This window comes from Budorcas taxicolor, chromosome 4 (assembly GCF_023091745.1).
Source record: "Budorcas taxicolor isolate Tak-1 chromosome 4, Takin1.1, whole genome shotgun sequence".
Classification (NCBI taxonomy): domain Eukaryota; kingdom Metazoa; phylum Chordata; class Mammalia; order Artiodactyla; family Bovidae; genus Budorcas; species Budorcas taxicolor.
The window spans coordinates 116,284,541-116,297,098 of NC_068913.1; the positions used below are offsets into that span (position 1 = coordinate 116,284,541).

Here is a 12,558-nt window from a genome sequence, read left to right on the forward strand (position 1 = left end):
TGAGTCTCCTGCTTAGTCAAGTCACTCTTGCAAACCACTCTATGATGCATTATTATGTTTACCCTGCAATGAATGAAAACTCAATCTTTACATTCGTACAGCATTCTGCTTTTGATTATATTCAGCTGACATCACAACCAATTGAAATAATTACCGTTCATTCCTAGAACACAAGTTTTGCATCACTATATGCTCCTTCTAGTAGCTAGCAGTGATTCTGCGCGCTTCTGATGCACAGCAAGCATGAGAAGCATCGTTACCTACCTGTTCATAACCATCGGCGGCATGCCCATGTTGTTTTGCGCCATTACTTTATTTATGCCCTTAAGGGCCACCATTTTGGCTTTCATTATAGGGTCTGTAATTGCATCAAAATCTAAAGAAGAAACATATTTTAAAGTTACTCATTTCACAGTACTTGGTTCAAGTGACACCAAGAAGAAACGTAACTATCACAAACATTACATAACTTAGACTCTTATTCCTTGTTATTTAATAATCACTATAATAGGTCTCTATAATAGGTAAAGAATTATGAGAACCTCATCCTGAATTTACTCCCATCTAAGTGATCAACACATTTAATACCTTAGTCCTGCAAAAATCTAAATAAGGTATTTGCCAAATACTGTTATAAGGGAAATGACAGCAGTAACCTAAAGTGATGCAATTCTATTTATCTCAACTTCCACAAGGCTCAGCAGAACGTTCCACCATGATGAGAATCTGCATTTATTACAAATACTAAGGAATTTTTGCTAAATTGGTTATTACTCAAGAGAAAAATGTATCAAGTTCTGATAAGGATAGACTAAGGGAAAAGACCTCTTTGCATATAGAAATGGGCTAAAATGACGGAACTGGTAATGAATGTAGGACAGAAGGTCAATTTTATTGTTTAGAAAAAGAAGCATTCAAAAAAAGAAAGGACTCCTTGGACATTCTCTTAGAGGCACTCAGGCATTTTTATTAGTGCATTGCTGTTTTTTTTGGGGGGGGGAGACGTTCCCTCAAATTAGTAAGCTACTAAAATAAGTTAGAGAGCTTTATATGACTAAAAAAACTGCCAAGCATTCATTGTACAAGTGAGAAGTTTACTCCCAGCATAATTTCTTTAAATTCACCTTTCAATGACTCTGAAAATACCTGGCAATAATGAGAATACATAGAAGGAACGAACCAAAAACGATTTATTTCTATTAAGTTATCCCATAAAAAATAGAATTGAGAACGTCTGAAACTCCAAGAGTTTAATTTCTTGATTTACTGTGGAGGAATCTTCAAACTCTTACTCAGTTTCATCTCAAAGCTGAAGAAGGAACAGAAATACAACCCTCAGTACTCTAGGCCACATGTAATTTTAACACAGAGAAAAGCTTGTAAGCATACCACATTCCACCCAAAGCCCACGGTAATTATTTTTGAAACTCAAGAGGAACTCCTACCGATATTAGGGAAGAACGGCTCAGATCGCTGGCGGATCATGGCTTGCATCTGTCTCTGTTGCTGCTGTTCTTGTCTCTCTTGATCCAAAAGATCCTGCAGCAGTAGAGGCTGCTCCTCCAGAAGGAGGGGCCTCTCTCTGCTCTGCTGGGCTAACGTCTGAGGAATCATTAGCTGCTGGGCTCCAGACATGCCACTGGTCCCAGGCTGACTCGTCAGGGGCACAGGCTGACTGGCAGGTTTGCCTGTCCCAAAACTGTGGTTTACTGGCGGCTGACCCTGAATGAAGCCTGGATTTACCTGCGCACCCTGAGGGAAAGCATGGTTTAGTCGAGGGACTACTGCCACGTTAGAGTTCAAGGTATTATCCAAAACATGACCAGGCGGTGTCATCAGAGGGGGAGGCAAACTTGACACGTGGCCGGACGGGGAGGCTGGCAGAGTTGGTGCTGGAGATGCCAACGGCCTCATGTCTGCAGGGTCAGGTTTCTCGTTGGCAAGCAGACTTGAGAGAACAGGAGTTGGCCCAGGCATGCTGCACGGGGTGGCGGCATCTTCAGCAGGCAGCTGAGTGGCCCCACGAGCCGCGCTCGCGTTGGAGCCGGTCGCTTCTTGCGTAGTCCTCTCCTCCAGCAGGTCTGCATCACAGGGCTGCACAGGAGCCTTGTCCCCATCACTCCTGTCCAGAGGAGCAGAGGCTGGTGGGCAGGAAGGGTCAGCAGTATCTTTACCATCCTCACTTTTCTCACTTTCACATTTGGCTTCCCCTTTAGAATTTGGAGACAGCACTTCTGTTTTTATCTCGCTGCTGACAGTGGATTTTTTCCAAGCAGAAGGTTTATCAGAAGGAGCCACACTTTTGTTGTCTTGCTCCTTTTTTTCAGGTTCAACAGATACACACTTATTATCTAACTTATCATCAATTGGGACACTGAGGTCCAGTTCCTCGTTGAACATGTTCTTCTTGTCTTCCAGGTCAAGTTCCGGGTCTGTATAAGCGATGATATCGAACTCCCCCGACCGTAATAGGTCGTCCAGGTTGGGGTCGTTAGCTTCTAAATTCCCCAGAGTATCCAACTCATCCCCCTTGCCATCTTCTGTATCCAGGTTTAAATTTTCAAGATCTTCGTCATCTAAGTCTTTGACTTCAACCCCTTCAAGGTCTTTAACATCGAGTTCTTTGACAGACGGGTCATCAGAATCAAGCTTTTCTTCGAGACCATCAGAAGACTGGGTGGTTATCTGTAAATTTTCAGATGTCGTTTCAGCTGGCACAGAGGCTGACAAAGGGGCCTCTGAGAACTCACCACCCAAGGGGTGACTCAGAGACCTCATGACCGTTGCAGACGAATGGACAGCATGGCCCTGCTCCTGCTGAGATGGCGGCACTTGTTCCAAATTTGGGTGCACGGGCAGCTGATGAGGGAGACCTTGGGAGGGCCGTCTCATGGGGTCTGGGTGCCTGGGGCCTGGGAAGTCCGGCCGGGGAATGAAGCTTCCATGGCGGGGATGGGAGGGTGCCTCGATGATGTTGCCAGGAGCAGCAGGGAAGGGCAGCCGGGGCCTCCCGTCCGGGGCCCGGTGCCTCAGCTCAATGAAGGCCTGGCCCAGTATGTTATGCTGCTGAACCGGCAGGCTCTGTGCTGGAAAATGTGCAGGAAGTCCACCAGGATTATTCATTGGTGAGTTATTTAAAGGCCTGGGCATATCTACAGATAGAGACCTTCTGAGCTGTGGAGGAACTCCAGATCCTTGCATTTGCTGAGGAGGTACAAGGAAGCGTTCCTGACCTGACAAAGTGCCATGACCACCGCCTGGAAATCCAAACCTAAAAGAAGAAATAAAGAACACAGATAGTTAACATTAAGTATTGTACTGAATTCAGAGGTAGGTTGATAAAAAGGAAAAGTTTTAGATTAAATACAGATAGGGCTCCCCTGGTGGCTCAGAGGGTAAAGAACCTGCCTGCAATGTGGGAGACCCGGGTTCGATCCCTGGGTTGGGAAGATCCTCTGGAGAAGGAAATGGCAACCCATTTCCTTCAGTACTTCAGTACTTTTGTACTTCTGCCAGGAAAATCCCATGGACACAGGAGCCTGGTGGGCTGTAGTCCATGAGGTCACAAAGAGTCAGACAGGACTGAGTAAGCACACGAAATGTTGCCAAATGTAATAATGACTTAGTAAAAACAAAATTATCACCATTAGAAAGTATTTATAAAGAATCTATATGAACATAAATTTTTGCCACATACTCTACAGTAAATACCATACCTGAGCTCCGATGACATCTAACAGAGATCATAAACGAAGACAAAGGGAAACAAACAAGCAGATGGAATCAGTTGTTTACAAATCAGCATATACTACTGGAGTTGCAAAGAAGGCTATGATATGGAAGAAGCTGATTTAGGGGGACGCTTGAAGGAGGTCTAATGAATTTTACCAAAGACTTACAGGTCTATGCACTTAAGAAAACAAAGGCACGATGACTGGACAGATTAACCTATTTGCTCAAAGAATGAGAACCAGGGGTAGTAGGACAAGAATGATAGGCATTATCTGTCAAGACTCAGTAAATGAATGAATTACAGAAAAAATTTATTTATATTGTACCTCATCCTACAAAGAAGGAAAGGCAAGTTGCAAACAAATATGGGTTTTCCAGGTGGTGCCAGTGGCAAAGAATACGCCTGTCAATGCAGAAGACTTAGTAAGAGACACTGGTTCCAACCCGGGGTGGGGAAGGTCCCCTGGAGGAGGGCATGGCAACCCACGCCAGTATTTTTGCCTGGAGAATCCCCATGGACAGAGGAGCCTGGCGGGCCACAGTCCACAGGATCATGAGGACTGAAGGGACTTAACACATACAAATAAATATAAACAGAGTAACAAGCATAAAATAAGAAGAAAAAAGAAAAATAAGGGGAAGACGTTAACATGAAGGTAAGTATTAGACTAAAAAATATACCTGATAAAATGAAAAGCATATGTTAAAGAAATGCCTCCTTATTACAGCTCAGGCCCACATTTGGCTCTGACCATTCTACTAGTCACTTCAAAAGAGAAAACCACTAATTTTACAACCCTATTTCATCATGAGAAGTTCCTACAGGAAAACACCCTTTCGATTTGGAAATTTCCACAAATATTTACAGTGTAAATTAAAATTAAAAATCTAAGAAGAAAATAATTCATATCACATATTTGACTGAATATGGCAGTAACACATCAGAGGTTTGATTAGTATGATAAACAATATCATTGTGGCTGTAATGTAATGCTAGTACAGTCAATATTTAATAACGAAGGGAATGTTTTTAGTCTGTAGAGTACTTAGAGGTTTATAAGAAAAATCTACTACCTCTCATTAGTGGAAAATAACTTTGATTTTATCTCAAAGGAATCAAGAAGTAAAACCGAGCAAGGAGGTCTTGATGAAGAGTCCTATCAAAGAATATATGAATATACAAAACACCAAATCATGCTGCTGTGCACCTGAGACTAACAGAACACTGCAGATTAACCACACTTCAATTAAAGAAGAGTAAAAAGAAGTCCTTCCAGTTGGGCATCCCCTTCTGTTGGCAGTTTACTCTGGCGTGAAATGAAAAGCCTTACCTGAATCCATGCGGCCTCATGCCCACGCCGCTGACGTCAGGGGGATAGACTCCGCGGGCCTCCTTCGGGAAGACGGTGTATCGAGGGCCCAGAGGAGGGGCCATGGGGGACCTGACGCTCCCAGGGTAGGGGGGCGGGGGCCGGGCGAACGCCTGGCCGACGCCCTCCGGCTGCCAGTGTGGCGGGGGACCCGGGTGGGGCACCGCTCCTGGGTCCTGGGTCCCCTTCTCCTGCCGACTGGCCATCTTCTTCTGCTGCTGCTGCTGGAGGATGATCTCACGGAGCTTCTGTCGCTGGACGGAGGGAAACGCAAGGTGACTGGGACTTCTGCTGACCCCAGCCTTTTTCAGCCTCAGTGATTCTAATACTCCACTATGGTACTGTTTGAATCTTAGTATTTCAGAGTATAATAAAACACAAGTTAACACTTAAATAGCCAGTAGGTTGTAAAAAATAAACATGATTTGGGTCCGTTCCTTTGCCTTATAACCACCACAAAACTGAAGCTTTCATATTTAAGAATTTCCCTACAAACTCATGAAGACTGAAATTAGATAACAAGAATCGATCCAATTCACTGGTGTTGATTCTACCAATTTCACTTTTCTTCTCTGCAGTATGAAAAATTCCACTGAAAAGATCTGCTTTGTATATAAGTCGCTCGATAAACAGTTTTCTCAAATAATACATTTAAGACAACTAAGAAGGTTCAAGCTGTTTACCTGTCTCAATTTCTCTGTATCAGCCTGGGACATGTTGACAGTGCTCTGCGTGTCGGTGACCCCTGAGGTGGGTACGGGTCCGGGAAGCTGGGAGACGCTGGAGAACTGCTGGCCTTGCGGAGTCATGGGCGTGTTGGAAGGTGCCCCAAAGCTCCCCTCAGACCCAGGCCGTGGCTGATCAGCAACATCATGGGCAACCTGACTTGTTCCAAAAGCGTCAGGCTGCGGTCTTGGAGTCATGGGAGGCTGATCGTAGGGGTCACGGGGAGCAGATGGGGAAACGCGGCTAAAAGCGTCTGAAAGACCCGGACCAGGCGGCCTGGGAGTCTGGGAACAAGCATCAGGCGGCCTCACCAGAGGGCCAGGTAAGGCTGCTCCTCGATTATGTGCTTGCAGGAAAGGATCCTGGTTTGGCATGAGGGCCGGTCTTATCGAGGACCTAGTAAAACCCTCTGAAATCCTTGGCCGTGGTGCTGCTGGTGTTTGCGAGTAAGGAACAGACATTCCAGGTCTTGGGGTTCCAGGAGGATGAGCATATGGGTCAGGATGCCTCTGACTGGCTGCAGATGTAGTAAACAAGTCTGCTTGTGCAGACGGCCGTGGGGTGGGCGGCTGCTGACTATATGGATCCATCGTGGTGGGCCGGGGAGTTCCAGGAGGTTGAGAATAGGGGTCTGGGTTGGAGCGAGACGTTCCTGGGGGCTGGGAATAGGAATCTACAACAGGTCGTGGAGTTCCTGGAGGCTGGGAATAGGGGTCCTGAGATGTTGGCCTTGATATGGGTCCAGGCTGGGAAAAAGCCCTCGAGGGATGGGAGAAAGATTCATTCATTGCCGGATGTGGGGTGAGGGGAGGCTGGCTATAGGGATCACTGGACTGGTTATGAGAAAAGCTGTCTACAGGTCGTGGTGTCAACGTGGGCCTTTCATAAGGGTCGATGGACAATCGCCTTGGTGCCTGGGACACTGGCCCGTAAGGATCCTGGGAGGGAGGAGGGGGCTGCATCGGAGCTTTAAAAGGGCCGGGACCACCGTCGAGAGGAGCAGGTGTCAACAAGGGTCGAGCATATGGGTCAGGGATCCGCTGTCTCTGAAATGCATCTGCCCGAGGAGATGGTTTGGGGAAGTGGTCACTGGTGCCAGGGGCGAGAGGGCCTTGTGAGGTCTGGTCAGAAAGGGCAGGAGACCGGGGCAGGCCAAGGGGCTTGGGAAATGGCTCTGTCAGCACAGGCCGAGGGGTGTCTGGAGGCTTTGCGTAGGGGTCACTGCCGGCGGCGCACACCTCTCGGACGGGCGATGGCCGATTGGGCGCGGCCTCACCCATCTGAGGCAGCCTGGAGGCCGACGGCAGCGGCCCACAGCTCTCTGCCAGCGCGGCATTTCTTCTGGGAAAGCCGTGGCCCCCGGGAGGCGGCCGTGGGGTACCCACCATTTTCGCGTAAGGGTCCATTGGAGACGGTGGTCGAGAGTTGGACGATCCAGGGGCAAACACCTGTGGGGATGGAGGCTGAGAAGGCTGAGCCTGAGACAGGCTCTCCTGCAGGGACAGGCGCGAGGGCGCGGGGGGAGGCGGGGGAGCTTGCGGCTTCACAAACACATCATCTGAGGGGGCGGGGGCGGGGGTGCTGGGCAGCGGCTTTGGAAACAGGTCCTTGTGGAATGACTGGGCAGGAGACAGACTTCCACTGCCGGCCTGCGGGGTCAGGGGGCTCTGGATCCCACTACTGGGCGTGTCTGAGCCAGACTGGCCCATCGCAGGCTGAGGGCCGAGCTGCTGCTGCTGCTGCTGCTGCTGCTGCTGCTGCTGCTGCTGCTGCTGCTGCTGCTGCTGCTGCTGCTGCTCGCTCTTCACCTGCTCCAGCTTCTGCGTGGCTTCGATCTTAGCCTGCTGCTTGCTTTTCTGACGCATTTGCTGTTTAAACACGAAAACAAGCCTATGTTTAAGGGAGAATATAGTCCCCCGCGGGGTGAGGTGGGGGCAACAGAAAATGTGTCTGTTGTCATCAGTTTCCAGATTATAAATTATAAATTCCTGAAGAGGGGAGACAGTTATTCACCAGAGCATACCTAATGTCCACAGAAGTATATTGTTTATAATATTTACTATAACTTCCCAAAGTGAACATAAATGCATTTTACTGAAAAAAGGAAAGCCTATTTTTAATCAGATTTTTATATTCTAGAAAGAACTGTATCGAAAATGACGACATAAATAGCTCTTTTCTCAAAGACCAAAAAAACCAACTCAAAAAGTCAATTCTTAAAAATAAACCCAAAAGACACGCACCTGTCTGAACTTCCATTCCTGTTCATGTTCGGATTCTCTTTGCTTTAGTGGATCTTTAAAAAGATCTGAATCGATGCGAGAGCTGGGATCGATGCTGTCTTGCTGTTGCTGCCTTTTCATGGAATCATTTGACATCTGTACTTTATTAATGCGTAAAGCAGCTCTGTTATCTCTGGCTTTTTGCTTTGAAAAAAGGAGAAGAAGATTATCTCCCAGTATATGTTAAAATTAGAAAAACTATGACAAACTTTATCATACCAAAGCAAGAAAATGTCAGGTTAAATAGTCGAAATATTATCCTTGAGAACTTACAACCTCTTACATGAAAAGATCAGACGCTACCCCAACTCCCCCATCTTATAAGGCATGTTCCCACTGAAGACTTGTTTCCATCTCTCTATCTGAACAGGGTACAGAACCCAGGTGTAAATCTAACATTTTTCATTCCTAATTCTGATAACAAACTCCTCAAACATGAAAAGATTAATACCTCTCTAAATTTAAAGAAAAGGAGAATACCAAATCAATTCTCCAAATCCAAAATCAGGAATTTGAAGCTTAACATTAAAAAATAAAAAAAAAACCCACCATTGAGAAACATTAAAAATACCCTGCCATTACCTCTGCCAGTCAAGGGAAAACAAAACAAAGAATCATCAACACATCGCCCCAAAACAGCAATGGTTTGCTTTCTCCAAGCAGTCAGCATCACTGGCAATACATAAGCTGAAGACTAGAGCACAAAGTAGCTGCATGTTTTTCACAACAATAATGCAGATTTAAAATGCTTGAAAATGAAAGCAGAGATTTGGATCCAGCTGACAATCTTAACTTGGCTCTTTGGGAGAAAATAATTAACTATCTGAATGGTGAATCTTATAAAACACCCTAAAAATTCTAAAAGTTCTAAAATCTTTTAGAACTAACACCCCAAAAAGATGTCCTTTTCATTATAGGGGATTGGAATGGAAAAGTAGGAAGTCAAGAAACACCTGGAGTAACAGGCAACTTTGGCCTTGGAATATGGAATGAAGCAGGGCAAAGGCTAATAGAATTTTGCCAAGAGAATGCACTGGTCATAGGAAACACCCTCTTCCAACAACACAAGAGAAGACTCTACACATGGACATCACCAGATGGTCAACACCGAAATCAGATTGATTATATTCTCTGCAGCCAAAGATGGAGAAGGTCTATACAGTCAGCAAAAACAAGACCAGGAGCTGACTGTGGCTCAGATCATGAGCTCCTTATTGCCAAATTCAGACTGAAATTGAAGAAAGTAGGGAAAACCGCTAGACCATTCAGGTATGACCTCAATCAAATCCCTTATGATTATACAGTGGAAGTGAGAAATAGATTTAAGGGCCCAGATCTGATAGATAGAGTGCCTGATCAACTATGGAATGAAGTTCGTGACATTGTACAGGAGACAGGGATCAAGACCATCCCCATGGAAAAGAAATGCAAAAAAGCAAAATGGCTGTCTGGGGAGGCCTTACAAATAGCTGTGAAGAGAAGAGAAGCGAAAAGCAAAGGAGAAAAGGAAAGATATAAGCATCTGAATGCAGAGTTCCAAAGAATAGTAAGAAGTGATAATAAACCCTTCCTCAGCAATCAATGCAAAGAAATAGAGGCAAACAACAGAATGGGAAAGACTAAAGATCTCTTCAAGAAAATTAGAGATACCAAGGGAACATTTCATGCAAATATGGGCTCGATAAAGGACAGAAATGGTCTGGACCTAACAGAAGCAGAAGATATTAAGAAGAGGTGGCAAGAATACACAGAAGAACTGTACAAAAAAGATCTTCACGACCCAGATAATCACGATGGTGTGATCATTCAGAGCCAGACATCCTGGAATGTGAAGTCAAGTGGGCCTTAGAAAGCATCACTACGAACAAAGCTAGTGGAGGTGATGGAATTCCAGTTGAGCTCTTTCAAATCCTGAAAGATGATGCTGTCAAAGTGCTGCACTCAATATGCCAGCAAATTTCGAAAACTCAGCAGTGGCCATAGGACTGGAAAAAGTCAGTTTTCATTCCAATCCAAAAGAAAGGCAATGCCAAAGAACGCTCAAACTACCGCACAATTGCACTCATCTCACATGCTAGTAAAGTAATGCCCAAAATACTCCAAGCCAGGCTTCAGCAATACGTGAACCATGAACTTCCAGCTGTTCAAGCTGGTTTTAGAAAAGGCAGAGAAACCAGAGATCAAATTGCCAACATCCGCTGGATCATGGAAAAAGCAAGAGAGTTCCAGAAAAACATCTATTTCTGCTTTATTGACTATGCCAAAGCCTTTGACTGTGTGGATCACAATAAACTGTGGAAAATTCTGAAAGAGATGGGAATACCAGACCACCTGACCTGCCTCTTGAGAAACCTGTATGCAGGTCAGGAAGCAACAGTTAGAACTGGAGATGGAACAACAGACTGGTTCCAAACAGGAAAAGGAGTACATTAAGGCTGTATATTGTCACCCTGCTTATTTAATTTCTATGCAGAGTACATCACGAGAAACGCTGGGCTGGAAGAAGCACAAGCTGGAATCAAGACTGCCGGGAGAAATATCAACAACCTCAGATATGCAGATGACACCACCCTTATGGCAGAAAGTGAAGAGGAGCTAAGGAGCCTCTTGATGAAAGTGAAAGAGGAGAGTGAAGAAGTTGGCTTAAAGCTCAACATCCAGAAAACGGAGATCATGGCATCTGGTCCCATCACTTCATGGGAAATAGACGGGGAAACAGTGGAAACAGTGGCAGACTTTATCTTTTTGGGCTCCAAAATCACTGCCGATGGTGATTGCAGCCATGAAATTAAAAGATGCTTACTCCTTGGAAGAAAAGTTATGACCAACCTACACAGCATATTAAAAAGCAGAGACATTACTTTGCCAACATAGGTCTGTCTAGTCAAGGCTATGGTTTTTCCAGTGGTCATGTATGGATGTGAGAGTTGGACTGTGAAGAAGGCTGAGTGCCGAAGAACTGATGCTTTTGAACTGTGGTGTTGGAGAAGACTCTTGAGAGTCCCTTGGACTGCAAGAAGATCCAGCCAGTCCATTCTAAGGGAGATCAGCCCTGGGTGTTCTTTGGAAGGAATGATGCTAAAGCTGAAACTCCAGTACTTTGGCCACCTCATGCGAAGAGCTGACTCATTGGAAAAGACTCTGATGCTGGGAGGGATTGGGGGCAGGAGGAGAAGGGGACGACAGAGGATGAGATGGCTGGCTAGCATCACCGACTCAATGGACGTGAGACTGAGTGAACTCCAGGAGTTGGTGATGGACAGGGAGGCCTGGCGTGCTGCAATTCATGAGGTCGCAAAGAGTTGGACATGACTGAGCGACTGAGCTGACCCGAACTGACTGAGTAATTCCTGGCAAAGTCCGTATTTCAAAAACTCCTTCAAAGTATCCAGATATGTCTCTTTTAAGATACACAAAGATTCCCTACTAAACTTCATACAAAAAGGGCTTATTGTGGAAATAACTGAGGCACATTAATGCTGTTGCAAAATTTAGTACTTTTTTGAAGAGATAAAGCAATTTAAGTGAAATGAATTAACCGTGCTCTCAGAATAAGTGACTTCAAGCTTCAACATGCTGGTTCTGTTCACCAGCTTGTGAAAATGTCACCCTCTATTTTAAGACATCATGAGTGAGGAAATCACTATAAAACAAAGCTGGGTATTAGTTGTACAAGTATTCAACATAGGTTTTTTCTGCAATGGAAAATTTTTTTTATTAAACTAAGACAATGAGAGTAAGGTTCAGGTATTCTGTTTAAGGATATAACACATAGCAGCTCTGTAAATACCACATATGGTGCTCTCTCCTGTGAGCTTGCTTTTCTCCACAACTTGGCAATTTGCTTCACTCTAGTCGTCCAATCTGCAACGAAAGCACACAGCATACACACTTACACAGCCACGATAATGACGCGTCTTAATAAAACAGTTGGTAAACTGCTAACGGTTACATCTGTCTTGTCCTTATTTTCTTTAGTGAATACTCCTGTATTGAGTTCTCTGTACACTATTGAGTTCCTGGTACACAATAGGGTAAACATATCTCTGAATGCAGTGCTACCTCACTAACAATCTGAGCAGAGCTGAAGTTTTTACATCAAAGTTCTAAGCAGCCAAGATAAAGTTAAGCCAGACATAATAAATTCCTTCAACTATGTAAGATGCTAACGGAACCAAAGCTAAAAGTTTTGGAAAACATCTATACATAAGACAAGTCTATCACGTTGACCAAAAGGAAGTAACCAGTATTAAAAATAAGCATTAGTATTTGCTTACACACTGACAGGAGAAAGCAGTGATTTCAGCCTGCGTCAGGACAGGTTGAAACCGAAACTGAAGTTTGGGTGCGATCAACAGTCAGCAACACATGTACAAACAGTCCTGTCCATATTTAGAAAGAGAGAGCTTCAACAAAGCCAGTGACAAAGGCAGTCAGCTGAGAGGCCA

At 45.0% G+C, this 12,558-nt stretch overlaps 1 protein-coding gene across 1 annotated transcript in view; it reads right to left on the reverse strand.

Annotated features, from left to right (window-relative positions):
- KMT2C (lysine methyltransferase 2C) overlaps positions 1–12,558 on the reverse strand; it is a 257,816-nt gene that overhangs the window by 35,197 nt on the left and 210,061 nt on the right. Inside the window, exons 35-40 of the mRNA XM_052638894.1 lie at positions 11,901–11,974; positions 8,072–8,254; positions 5,786–7,696; positions 5,064–5,356; positions 1,446–3,271; positions 265–376 (exon numbers count right to left, since the gene is read on the reverse strand). Of these exons, the coding sequence (XP_052494854.1) occupies positions 265–376; positions 1,446–3,271; positions 5,064–5,356; positions 5,786–7,696; positions 8,072–8,254; positions 11,901–11,974 (4,399 nt within the window). The remainder of the gene's footprint in view (positions 1–264; positions 377–1,445; positions 3,272–5,063; positions 5,357–5,785; positions 7,697–8,071; positions 8,255–11,900; positions 11,975–12,558) is intronic.